General features: G+C 36.2%; 1 protein-coding gene across 1 annotated transcript; it reads left to right on the top strand.

Moving 5' to 3' along the window:
• Nucleotides 1–163: 163 nt before the first annotated feature.
• On the top strand, nucleotides 164–11,097 carry LOC139861261 (serine/threonine-protein phosphatase BSL3-like). Its single transcript, XM_071849592.1, has 21 exons — nucleotides 164–930; nucleotides 1,508–1,568; nucleotides 1,684–1,762; nucleotides 1,877–1,956; nucleotides 2,053–2,147; nucleotides 2,233–2,332; nucleotides 3,031–3,100; nucleotides 3,304–3,405; nucleotides 3,499–3,580; nucleotides 3,864–4,043; nucleotides 5,071–5,338; nucleotides 5,757–5,985; nucleotides 6,393–6,563; nucleotides 6,757–6,995; nucleotides 7,075–7,159; nucleotides 7,240–7,338; nucleotides 7,408–7,607; nucleotides 7,698–7,773; nucleotides 10,014–10,149; nucleotides 10,249–10,388; nucleotides 10,561–11,097. The coding sequence occupies exons 1-21, from the start codon at nucleotides 531–533 to the stop codon at nucleotides 10,642–10,644; spliced, it is 2,976 nt and encodes a 991-aa protein (XP_071705693.1). The 5' UTR covers nucleotides 164–530; the 3' UTR covers nucleotides 10,645–11,097.
• Nucleotides 11,098–14,031: the final 2,934 nt, after the last annotated feature.

Consider the following 14,031-nt stretch of genomic DNA (forward strand, 5'->3'; position numbering starts at 1 on the left):
TTCAAGGAATTTTTTTAAGATATCTCAATTAAGCTTTTCTTATAATGTATAGTGTAGATGTAGATGTAGATGTAGATAATATAAAAATATAAAAATAAATAATATATGTATATAGAGATAGAGATAATAATTTATAAAAAATTATTAAAGGCAAATAGTGTTACTTTCTTCAATTCATTCCGCCGGCCACCATCACCCGTCAATCATTGACCTCTGTCACCACCGTTTCATCCGTTACAACCGCTGTTTCTCCAAACTAAACTCACTATTATTAGATTCAATCATTAATTCAATATTATAATAATAATATCATTACATACAAACACCGTATCTAAATTCATTGATTTTGCCGCTGTGATACTCGTACTGAATCCACAAACGATCAAATCTAGGGTTTCCTTTTTCTGAAGTTACTTAAAACTATCACTTCATCGAAATTGAAGCTCGGAAGTTAATCTGTTATGCAAATCGGTGAAACTATAGTCTAAATTTAACTTATTAACAGCTTCGAGTCAGGGGAACACTGAGAGATGGAGGTGGATTCATCACCGGATATTGATAATGATAAAAGTAATGATGTTGTTGATACTAATGGAAGTTTGCCGGATGAGCGTATAGCGTCTCCGGCAGCCGGTGATGACACGTCATCTGTTCAGGTGCAATCGCAATCCAGTAGTAGTAATAGTAGTAGTTCGGTTGGTGGGCCCAGGCTTGCACCGAATTACTCGGTTGTAAATGCTATATTAGAGAAGAAGGAAGATGGACCTGGTCCCAGGTGTGGGCATACTTTGACTGCGGTGGCCGCAGTTGGCGAAGAAGGGACGGCGAGTTATATAGGGCCTAGGCTTATATTGTTTGGTGGTGCAACAGCTCTTGAAGGGAATTCTGCTAATGCTGGAACTCCTTCGTCTGCAGGCGGTGCCGGAATTCGTATGCTTTTTGATCCTTATTGTTGATTAGTAGCTTTCTTTATTGTGCATTTGGCTAGTGTGTGTTTCAATTTTGAAGCTTTAAGATAGAGGTTAAATAAACTTTAGTTACTTTTTGGATTCAGTTTAATTGTCTGAATTCAGGTTGTTATGGAATAGGTGAAAATTGATTAAAGTTTAGTCACATGTTTTTTTTTGAGAAGCCCTAACTGTAGTTTTATTGCATTCGGCTGCTACGATCTTTTCTGTGTTTAATATCCCTTGAATATTTGTTTCCATAAAATTTTGACCCCATATCCTGACAATTTACTTGTATAGATACGGTTGTCTTCGAGGGTGATTATTATGACATCTTTGGTGCTTCAATCTATAAGATAAACATGGCTCTTAACACGATATTTATATTATGGTGGTGCATTGTCTCTTCAACCATCAATACGATACTATACTATACCATTTTATGTGAAAGGAAGATTGTAAAACAAGCTTGGACATTTTGTCATTAATGTGGCATTCCTTGTATGCATCTGAATACTTTATTCTTTGTAAATTCGTTTTAAGTTGTTTTTGTGTCTCAGGTTTATCTGGTGCTACTGCTGATGTGCATTGTTATGATGTATTGACCAATAAATGGTCTAGGTGAGATGGTTTCTTATGCTAATTTGCAAATTATTTCCCTTGTATGTGATCATTGTCTTTAGTGGAATGCATATTTTGAAACATTTTAATGTGTTTTCCAATATTCTTGTTGCAGAATTACCCCATTTGGAGAACCACCTACGCCTAGGGCAGCCCATGTAGCAACTGCTGTGGGTACCATGGTGGTTATTCAGGTTTAGTAATTCAACTTTGAGAAGCTTATCATTTTGTTGTTTCTTACTTATTAGTGCCTCTGTTAATTCTCTCATATCTGAACTAAAAACCCTTCCCTGTTTAATCAAACAAAGGGTGGCATTGGTCCAGCTGGTTTATCTGCCGAGGATCTTCATGTTCTTGACCTTACACAACAGCGGCCCCGATGGCATAGGTTTGTTATAAGAATGTGATTATTGACTTGTATGTATTTGTTATACTGGAAATATGGTTGTCCAAACTTGGTGAGATAATTGCTTGTTTCTTGTAGAGTGGTGGTGCAAGGCCCAGGCCCGGGCCCAAGATATGGTCATGTCATGGCTTTAGTGGGGCAGCGGTATCTAATGGCAATTGGTGGAAATGATGGTCAGTTTCTGTCATTGCTCGTTTTCAATTCTTGTTTGTTTAGATCCTGTTGTTACAGATTAAAGAAACTATCGTTTGTGATCAGGAAAGCGGCCCCTTGCTGATGTATGGGCCTTGGATACAGCTGCTAAGCCATATGAATGGCGGAAATTGGAACCCGAGGGTGAAGGTCCGCCACCTTGCATGTATGGCTATTTAGTTTTCCTCGGTGTTAACTCTTTCTCTTTCATTTTTTTACTTTTTCTAAAATAGTAAAACTTTATTTAATCTGAAACGGATACATGTAATGATAGCGTGATTCATTCGACCAAAACTTCAGTTTCATCTTCATGTTAGCTGTTAATACAACTTGTGCTACTTCATGTTAACTCAAGTTGGACTTTATTTGCATCAAGTGAGATAAACATGTTGTGTTCTATGACTGCTAAGGATTAGAATATATTTGTTCTTAGACCTTGTACACGTAAACCCTTCAACCTTTGTTTGTAGAGTAACTATTTTAGATGCTTGTCTTTTAGGAGATCTTTCATCGTGATTGGCATTTCATTAAGTAACACACATATTAATGTGTCTCACCTTTAGCCTCCTATGGTCTCACTTGATGAACTGAAAAAGTATGTTGCTTGTGGACAGTGGGGTGTAAAGGTGGTGACTTTATGAAAATCATTAGAAGTTTGAGTTGATATATTGAATGTGATACAGTTTGACCAGTTTTTTCTTTCCAACATTTATCTTTAAATGTTTGAATTCTTTGTCAATTTAGAATTCATATTCATTCGACTAAAGTTTTCCACCCCTTATGGATCGGTTGTACTCTGTATTTAGCTTCTTGTATGTTTAGATTATCTTGCATATCCATCATTTGATTCTTTTACTTTGATAGGTATGCTACCGCAAGTGCACGGTCTGATGGTCTTCTTTTGCTTTGTGGGGGACGTGACGCGAATAGTGTGGTGAGCACAAATATCTTTATTGTACCATCTGATCCTTAAAGCTGTGTACTATCTGATTCTAAAAGCTGATGTCCGTCCTACACTTGGCATCAATGTTTCTTGCTCTGAATGTGTCTTGTACCTTAATGACTAGTGATGTGTAAATCATATCCGAATCTTATGTTGCACCATGATGTTTAACTGACTTGCTTTAATATCTTCAGCCTCTAGCAAGTGCCTATGGACTTGCAAAACATAGAGATGGTCGCTGGGAATGGGCAATTGCTCCTGGTGTCTCACCATCTTCTCGTTATCAACATGCTGCGGTTGGTCTTCATTATTATTCAGCTATCATAATTCATAACACAAGTGCAAATGCTCAGAATGCTCAAAAGTGTTCATATGTGTCCTGGTTATAGGTTTTTGTTAACGCTCGGCTGCATGTTTCTGGTGGAGCTTTGGGTGGTGGACGCATGGTGGAGGACTCATCGAGTGTAGCAGGTATACTATTCATTGAACTTCTACCCTCTATTCTTGATATAAAGTAACTCATTTTCTTATTCAAAAAACTGATTAACCTGTTTCTATATTCTAATATTAAGTTCCTTTAACAAAGATAATCTCATTGAATCAGTCAAAAATCACAAATTTCACATAGTACTGTTGGAGATGCAAAAGACATCTACCCATTTTCTTTTGTTCCTTTTACTGTCAGTTGATTTGAACTAAACCATACAAATGTATGCTTCCTGACTATAATGTTGTGTTATGCTTTTGTATATAGTTTTGGACACTGCAGCAGGCGTCTGGTGCGATACAAAATCGGTTATTACAACTCCACGTACGGGGAGATATAGTGCGGATGCTGCGGGTGGAGATGCTGCAGTTGAACTGACCAGACGTTGTAGACACGCTGCTGCTGCATTTGGGGATCTAATATTTATTTATGGTGGTTTACGTGGAGGTATGACTGGATCCTGAATTTGAAGCTTAAGTGGTTCATACTTGCATGCACCAAAACTTAAGCCTTCTATGGCTGCTTTTGAGTTTTGAGTCTTGAATTTGTAACAGCTTATAATCCAAGGTGTAAGAGTCATTGTGTGAAAGATTGTAGTGTTAGGATGATGCATATAGTGGCTTGTTCTTTCCTTTGACATGTAGGATATATAGACTAACTCCGTTATGTTGTCCATTCTACTATATGATGATGCATGCTATAGTGTTAGATGAACTGTATCCACTTTTATACTTATAAAGCTGGCAAGTGGTTCAGGGACTTTGAAGTAGAAAAGAACAAATAAATATCTTACGGTTCTAACACCTTATTTTGGTATGGGAACAAACACTGCATTCAAGTCATAAATGCTGACAGGCTGTTTCGTTTTGGAGACTATGGTAGACAACGAGTAGATGTGTGAGAACAAAATAGTAAATTTTTGTCAACTTATGAATAATTTCTGCCATTTCTGTCGAATTTTTATTAACTTACATGAATATGTGACTGCATATTTCTGCTGGTGAACTGTTGGGATTGCACTTTAGCATTTGAATCTCATGTATTGTTAATTGTTGACTTTAGTTGACAAAGCTAGTTGTCTGATGTATTTCAGCATACTAATTTTTTACTTTTCTATCGAGATTCTATTATTATATAATATGTGTTTTGTTAGTAAGATTACTACATACATATGTACATACATATATCCATCCGCACATGCATGTTTGAAGATGTGTGGAACTGTGTGTATTGTGTATTCTTGAACTGCTGAGCAGGTTATGCATTTGTGGTCCTTGATATGGTCTATAAAATTAAAGATAACAAAATATATGTTTTTAGTTGGAGATATAGTTGATATTAATACTGGGCTCTAAGTATTGTTAAATGTATTTTTTTTAATGAAAGTCAGGCTTGTTCAAGATGGATCTTAAAATTGTTTGTTCTGGTCAATTAGTCAAACAAGCATTACTAAGGTGGCACTTTCTTGTTGTAGGGGTGTTGCTGGACGATCTATTGGTTGCTGAAGATCTTGCTGCTGTTGAAATGACATCTGCAGCATCACACGCAGCCGCAGCTGCTGCGTCGAATACACAGCCAGGCAGGTTACAAGGTAGATACGGGTTCGGTGATGACAGAACAAGGCAGACAACTGAAGCAGCTTCAGATGGTGCCGTTGTACTAGGGAATCCCGTTGCTCCACCAGTAAACGGTGACATGTATACAGATAGCAGCACTGAAAATTATATTCTTCAAGGCTCACGGTAGATTGTCGTTTTTTTTCAAATTTATGTTAATTTGTAAATAGAGATGGCAAAATGGTCCAGTTGGGTGACGGGTATAAATGGGTAATATTGAAGTGAAGTCAGACAGGACATGCCAACTCAACCCACAAGCACATCTTCTATCCTCGGTTTGAGTCTTGCAAATATTGGCTGATATGTACCTACAAAAGCTGCTTTTAAACATAAACCATCAGTTCTTTTTAAAAAAAGTGATCTAGGAGGTTTCAATGGGACTGCCAACTTGTCTACCCTATCTGACCTGTTTATCTTTGGATTAATCCTGTGGATTGACCCAATTCGAGGTTAAACATGACCCATATATATCCAATTTCAGTATTTGGGTTAAAATTGCTATGTATAGCTTTGAGGTAGAGCATAACTTTGGTTAAATATGCAGGAGAATGAGCAAAGGAGTTGAATACTTGGTGGAGGCATCCGCAGCAGAAGCCGAGGCTATTACTGCAACACTCGCTGCTGCAAAAGCTCGTCAGTCAAACGGAGAAGTTGACCATCCCGATAGGGACCGTGGGGCCGAGGCCACTGCTAGTGGAAAGCAGATGATAAAACCAGATCCCGATCTTGCAATCAACTCACCTCCAACTGGTGTACGATTGCATCATCGAGCTGTAAGTAGCTGAACCTTTCTTGGTTTAATGTGTATTTGTATTATTATTAATTTTTTTTTTTTTGTTTTGCAACCATGACGAGGAACACAATAGGAGATTACTTGACCGACAAGGAATTGGATGATTACTTGAGGATCAAGTAATCCGAGTTTTAATCAGGAAAATATTTATATTTATTAGTTATTTATTAGGAAACTTAATCAGAATCTATGTAGGATTAGGATTTTTAGGTCTATATATATAGATTATGTTATATTTTATTCATTCTATTTAATTCAAGTTATAAACTTTGTGTTCTCTTTATACTCTTCAATAATTCTTGAAAGTTTATAGTTTGTAAACAAATCCTATCCTGTCCTACATCAACCCAAATTTGTGAACGTGAGATTTTTATCATTGATTTGCAGGTAGTAGTAGCTGCAGAGACTGGTGGAGCCTTAGGTGGTATGGTTCGACAGCTTTCAATAGATCAGTTTGAAAATGAGGGAAGGCGGGTCGGATATGGCACTCCAGAAAATGCAACTGCTGCAAGGAAACTTTTGGATCGACAGATGTCGGTTAATAGTGTCCCCAAAAAGGTAAATACCTTACAAGTTATGAATCGCGTGCAAATCAAATAGACATTATGTGAAAAATGAATTTTCTTTGTCCTTTCTGTTTCTTTTTATGCAAAGTTTAGACTTTTTTGCGTGGGTGGTCCCTCGTTTATACATCAAATCCAAAATTAATGTTCACTCTTTAAAAGCTTCTTTTGGTATGGTTGTATTTTAGGTTATAGCTCACCTGTTGAAGCCTCGGGGCTGGAAGCCTCCTGTTCGCCGACAGTTCTTTTTGGACTGCAATGAGATTGCAGATCTTTGTGATTGTTCTGAAAGAATATTTTCAAGTGAACCTAGTGTTCTACAACTAAGGGCTCCAATAAAGATATTTGGTGATTTGCATGGCCAATTTGGAGACCTCATGCGTATTTTTGATGAATATGGATCACCATCAACTGCAGGAGACATCGCGTAAGTCTTCCCCTTTATTTTATATATTTTTATGTATTTATATACATCACTCTTGCTGATTGTTTGCAACATTTATCAGATATATTGATTATCTCTTCTTAGGAGATTATGTTGACCGGGGTCAACACAGTTTAGAAACTATTTGTCTTCTGCTAGCTTTAAAGGTACTACTGTTGTGTTGAAGATCACTATCATTTCATCATTATTAGTTTTCTTAAAAGCAGAATTTACCATGATATTGTAGGTCGAGTATCCACAGAACGTACATTTGATTCGGGGGAATCATGAAGCTGCTGATATAAATGCACTTTTTGGCTTCCGAATTGAGTGCATCGAGCGAATGGTAATGTTATCAATATTTAAATCATGTTATGGTGTTTTAATTTAACAGATAATGGTGAAATTTGAACAGGGTGAGAGAGATGGAATTTGGGTATGGCAAAGGATAAACAGGTTATTCAATTGGTTGCCATTGGCGGCTTTAATTGAAAAAAAGATTATATGTATGCATGGTGGTATTGGAAGGTCTATCGACCGTATTGAGCAGATTGAAAATCTTCAAAGGCCAATTACTATGGAAGCTGGTTCAATAGTTTTAATGGATTTGCTTTGGTTGGTTTTTCATAAGCCCAATAACACTCTAAGTTCACATTTGTTTTCTGTTAGTCTCAGATTCTAATCAACATTTCTCTGCTGAGCCAGGTCTGACCCAACTGAGAATGATGGTGTTGAAGGACTAAGACCAAATGCCAGAGGTCCTGGGCTGGTTACTTTTGGGGTATGGTTCCTTTAGATACTTCTTATTACAGCTTTGTGGATCACAAACTTTAAATCAATTTTTTGTTTTCCTTTGTCTAAAGTATACCTGGCAAACGGGTCAGGTTGGGTCGGTTTGGGTATCAGGTCAAAACGGTTCTGGGTTGAAATGGGTCATGGGTCAAACGGGTAAAAATTTAAACGGGTCCAAACGGGTCAGGTAGGGTCGGTTTGGGTAACAGGTTGAAACGGGTAATGGGTCAAATAGGTCAAACGGGTAATATACTTTTACATTGATTTTATTGTTTTAGTTATTAATATTTGTATTATATTATATATATATAAGAAAATATTAATATACATAATAATTGTTATAACCATTAATGCTTTCATAAATAATTGATGGATAAAAGTTGTTATGCTCGACCCATTTGACCCATTCACAAGACCCATTAGACCTGTTTCTAATCATTGAACCTTAGGATTTGATACCCATTTGACCCGTTCTTTTATATTTTGTATAAGACCCCATAGGTTGGAAAAAAACTAGTTGGACCTTTTTTAAAGTTTTGGTTTACATTGTTGGGCTTAATTATTTTCAAGACTTAATTGACCCGAAAGCTTAACCCATTTGACCCAAATTTGAGAGTATGGGTCTCAATTGCCAGGTATAGTATTACCTAAAGATGGCAATATGGGCGGATCAGGCAGGCTTGGTTGTCCCACAATCACCTTTAGTGTTTTTTAGAGAAGTTCTTCATGTATAATCAACAACAACAACAACAATACCCAATTTCACTAAAGTAGAGTATGGGGAGGTTAGATGTAGGCAGTCCTTTCCTCTACCCTAAAGTAAAAGGGAAGTCATTCTTCTACCCAGGATACCTATCGGTCCCCAGGTAGAGGAAGTCGTCCCTCCCTATTCTGTAGAGCAGAGAGGCTGCTTCTAGGGACCTCCGACCAGAAAGAACCATGAAATCCGATATGTGAAGTAAAAATATACAAGTAAAGTTGGCAAAATAGAAACTTTACCATGAATAATGTATACTCCAATACGATATATATAGGTAAATAAAGCATATAACAATATTGAGTAATATAACATATAATTAAAATATGTGAGTGTCAAATATGCAAGTATAACAAGTCATGTAAGTATAATAAGTATACGTAAATATGTTGGTAAGAAGCATGTAGGTATAATATACAGTATAAAATAGATGGTATACTATGTAGGCATAGACAAATAAGTATGCTATGTTAGCATAAAAACATGTGATATGTAAGTACGTATAAATTAATTGCTATATAATGTAATACAAACATGTAACCATATAGTGCAATAAAGCATGTGAATATGCTACAATAAGTATAGATATATTATATATCCATAAAACATGTCCAGCCAAGTCCCACGAAAAAAAAAAAAAAAAAAACATATATGAAGTGCACACAAGCAAGTAGGCAAGAAATATAATATAAATATATAAGATAAATAAACACCATGTAGAACCTAGTCATCTATTCTAATTCTACTCCTCCACAAATTCCTATAAGAAGTCATGTTCTCGGTCAATAAGAGCTCCTTCATGTCAAGCTTCAATCTATCCTCCAACCTACGTTTGGGTCTACCCCTTCTCCTTACGCCCCCAACAACGAGGGTCTCGACTCTCCTAACCGGGGCTAAAAGTGGGCGCCTCATAACATGCCCGAACCATCTAAGTCGTCCTTCCCTCAACTTGTTGGTTATGTTCCCAACTTCCAAGTTCTCCCTAAAAACTCCATTTGGTATCATATCTAGCATGGTCTTGCCACACGTCCACCTAAGCATCCTCATTTCTGCCACCTCCATCCTCCTCTCTTGGGCTTTCGTCATTGGCCAACACTCTGAGCCGTACAACATGGCCGGTCTGATTGCGACCTTGAAAAATCAAGTACACTGTATAATCATGATTGCGACCTTGAAAATCATGTATAATCAAGTACACTGTTAATATTTCTTGCAAAAACTAAATCGTTTCACTCTTTTTCTCTTGATAGACCAGACCTAGTGCATTTATTAAGTATAGACTTTGTGCTAATTCAACATTTTTAACCCGTTAGACCTATATGACCGTTCCTCCGTTAGTAGTAATATTTTGAAATTACTTGTTTGAGATTAACTGCAACCCAAACCAAACCATTTATGTTTGTTTATATGCATAAGTATCTGGGAAGCTTATCTGGCAATTATGAGTTACTGACAATGGGCACTTTTTGCAGCCTGATCGTGTGATGGAGTTTTGCAACAACAATGATCTTCAACTGATTGTTCGCGCACACGAATGTGTAATGGATGGCTTTGAACGCTTTGCACAGGGACATTTGATTACCCTTTTCTCGGCTACCAATTATTGTGGTAGATTATGATTTCTGAATGCTGATTATGAGAAAATGATTGTTTCTGTGCTAGTAATTATGATATATTAAATTATTAATGGTGTGATTTGTATTGTAGGGACTGCGAATAATGCTGGTGCAATATTGGTATTGGGTAGAGACCTTGTTGTGGTCCCGAAACTTATTCATCCACTCCCACCTGCAATTTCTTCTGCCGAAACTTCCCCTGAACTACATATAGAAGATACATGGATGCAGGTACTATTATCATCAATATGGTTGTTTATATAGATGACAAAATGGGTAGGTTGTGATGGGTCAGGTTGGGTTGACTTGAAATACCTTTTATTCAAAAATATATTAACTCTGTGTGTGTTGAAATTTGCCTCCACCTTGCACAATGTTTCAACTTACAAATTTATTCTTGTAGGAACTTAATGCAAACAGACCACCAACACCAACAAGGGGACGTCCACAAGTTACGAATGATCGAGGCTCTCTTGCATGGATGTAAACTTCCTTGATACATGTAGGCACATTACGGCCCACAAAATTAGTGAAACGTTCTGACACCAAATAGAAGCCGGCTCTTGGGGTACTCAACCCTTGTACATTGTGATTTGACAAATGAGAGTTAAGCTAATGGTTGCCACCTGTTGGCGGGCGTGGTATTGGTGTTTTTCGTTTTTAGTATTTACATGATTTTTTGATGGTGGAATAGGTGTAATGTAATATTATTGGTCTTGTTATTCATATAAATTCTGAAAATAGAAATTGAAGTCAAATGATGATGTATTTATTATAGAGAGGAGATGTTTGTGGGTTTGGTTGGAATATGTAACATCTGTGTGAAGATAAGAAGCTTTCTTTGATGACATAGTGGCTTCCAATTTTTTTAACCCAACACTGTAACTGTAATTTGTTTTGTTTTTGTAATTTTATTCTAGTTACTTTCTTGGTGTATTCACAGTAGTGTTGTAAATCTCCCGAGATCTCCCCTGAGATCTCGTTTTTAGAAGGCAACTGAGACGAGATGTTCATCTCCCGAGATTTCTCGGTCAATGAGGTCAAACTTAATCAAAGCCACGATTTCTCGAATTTTCTTGCTAATTTGTAAGATTTTTTTGTAAAATTAGTAATTTCTAAGATTTTCTCGCTCATTTATCGGATATTGTAAAATCCCGTAAAAACGTATATAAATATAAATATATTTATGTTTTTATGTATATTTTTATTAAAAAAACTATAAAGTCAACGTAAGTCAACGCCCGAGATCTTTTCGAGATTATTCCGAGATGCCGAGATCTCCCTAAAAAAGTCCAAACGAGATCTCCCCGAGATTCGAATTCTCCAACCTTGATTCACAGCCTGTAATGGTTGATTTTACTCGTACTTATGTATGGACCGGCCCTTGAGTTGTATGATGATATAGGTGAGTCTATCGAGAAAATGCACATACGAAACTCTATGAACTAACAAAACACACAAGGTTTATTAGATATGGAACCTAGTCAAGTTCAACAGTTCATCCTCAGTCATTTATGATTGAATAAACAAAATATTAAAGTAAAGTATATGGAGATAACTCTGAATAAATTTAAAATAAGCATAAACGTGTATGTTTGTTTTTAAAAACCTCAATTGTCTTTATCGTGTAACATATTCTTATATTTAACTAACTTTCAATACTCATTGAATGGACAATTCTCCTCCAGGTCCTCGAATCGATTTTTCCTCCAGACCCTCAATCGATTGTTTGCCAATAATGTTTGAGATTTCTAATTCTTTCGATCTCCTTTGACTTACGTGAATATAACCTTAATAGCTATAGTTGTAACTTGTAAAGAAATATTATGTAAGAGGTGTTACCTTTTAACTTTCACAGTTACATTGCTCGGACCATTCTTGAGGATAAAAAGGTGGACCAATCCAACCTAATAGTCGTCGGAAGGTATGATATTTCCAAGCACCGAGATACAGTCAACTTGGATGAGTTGGTTCTAGATGAAGAACAAGAGGATCAAGGCAAAAACCCAAACATTACTAGGTTTGGTGACGATCCACTCTCACATACCCCGAAAAAATCAAGAAAACTTTCAAGAGAAATGATTTGCTCACACATTTTTTGCACAAAATATTCACACACATGGAATAAACTAATATTAAAAGAGAGAGAAGAGAGAAAATAACTTGATGTGATTAGCCAACTATCCATCGTGTAAACTTTTGTGCGAAATCTGAATGGCTCCGCTTCTACTCATTCTTTAATTGATCAGACTTCCGCCATGATGTTTAATGACATGTCAAAATAAGTGTAACTCAAGATTTTAACAATGTTTTAAGTAAGGGTTGTTGTCACATACACCTTTTCTACTCAATACATTTTGTATTCGTGGTTTAGATATTTTTCTCTCATTCAATTATATATTAATAACACGTGTGTGTAAATACTTATTTTTTTTGAATAAGTTGCTGAATGAAAAATAATATTTGTTTAATATAGTGAATAGATTGACAACATAACACAACATTATCAATTTAAATGGGTTAGTCCGTAAACACCTCAAAATATGTTGTTAGCTTTAAATGAGACCCAACATAAGTAAAAAAAAAGGTGTAAACCTACCGGCTATTATCGTAAAAGTGATTAATGATCAAATATATTATTATTAACCTTATATACTAAACCTCCCCCCAATTTTGCTCGTTTCAAATTTAACTGATTGTCGGTTTGAGTTTCCGTTCACACTACAAACGGTCTTCCAACTTTCGCACAAATAACACAACAACCCCTCAACTTTACACTTTTTCAGGGGTAAAAAACGTAAAATTATAATTTAATTAAAATAAAAAAACCTTATTCCACCCGAATTTATAACGGGCCCTATCTTCTCGCTCGGTGCGAGTTAAATTTTCCCGAGGCCACCGTTCAACTCGAAAAAATCTCACGAACCCAACGGGACTAACTATATGCAAAACGGACATCGTTAAAAAAACACTACATAACGGGCCCTATATTCACGCTCGGTGCGAGTTAAATTTTTCCGAGACCACCGTTCAACTCGAAATAATTTTACGAACACAACGCGACTAACTATACGCGAAACGGACATCGTTAAAAAAAATAAATATTTCGGGCTATATTACATACATATATATACATATACAACACGACTAACTATACGCGAAACGGACATCGTATATCCAAATTGGACCGCGCGTCGAATACAACCGCAGTAACGCGCTGTCGGATTTTTTCTAGTTATTTTCATTCCCATTCTCATTCCCTGTATTAGAAAGGCCAAGTATTGTGCACTTGTCTTGTCATACATATGTGATGCTGTCATTAATATTATTTTTATTTTTATTAAATTAAAAAATAATAAAAACCTTTTTTAACAAAATATTCTTTTCTGTTATAATTCAGTAGGCTTATAACTACCTTTAATGGTTATAAGAACAAAGAGAGAGAAAGAGAGAAGAAGGAGAGAAGAAATATTGATATTGATATTTCAAGAGAAATGATGTACCTTAAATGGCTACCATACATGTCTATTTATAGCATAAAATATTACTATGCAAGAAATATAATAATAATAAAATTAACATCCAATCTAGATATTTTATAACACTCCCCCTTGGATGACAATTTTATTAGAGAATAACTAGTACTGCCTCGTTAAAAACCTTGCTAAAGAAAACCCATTGGGATAAAACTTTAGCTAAGGGAAAAAGAGTGCAGCATAGAGTTGACTCCCCCTCAAGTAGGCAACGTCTGAGTTGTTACATCTTCTGAACATGCCTCATGTCAATATTATGAACGTGTGTTCTGAAAATAGCAGTTGGCAGTGCTTTGGTATAAAGATCGGCAGAGTTGTTGATTGGACGTATCTCATTTTAA

Source organism: Rutidosis leptorrhynchoides, chromosome 8 (assembly GCF_046630445.1).
Source record: "Rutidosis leptorrhynchoides isolate AG116_Rl617_1_P2 chromosome 8, CSIRO_AGI_Rlap_v1, whole genome shotgun sequence".
NCBI classification, from domain to species: Eukaryota; Viridiplantae; Streptophyta; class Magnoliopsida; order Asterales; family Asteraceae; genus Rutidosis; species Rutidosis leptorrhynchoides.

Excerpts from the sequence above, each read along its gene's own strand:
- LOC139861261 (XM_071849592.1), top strand. The coding sequence starts at position 531 with ATGGAGGTGGATTCATCACCGGATATTGATAATGATAAAAGTAATGAT. Across the intron at positions 931-1,507 it reads TGCAGGCGGTGCCGGAATTC|GTTTATCTGGTGCTACTGCT; the intron begins GTATGCTTTTTG and ends TTTGTGTCTCAG. Across the intron at positions 1,957-2,052 it reads CAGCGGCCCCGATGGCATAG|AGTGGTGGTGCAAGGCCCAG; the intron begins GTTTGTTATAAG and ends TGTTTCTTGTAG.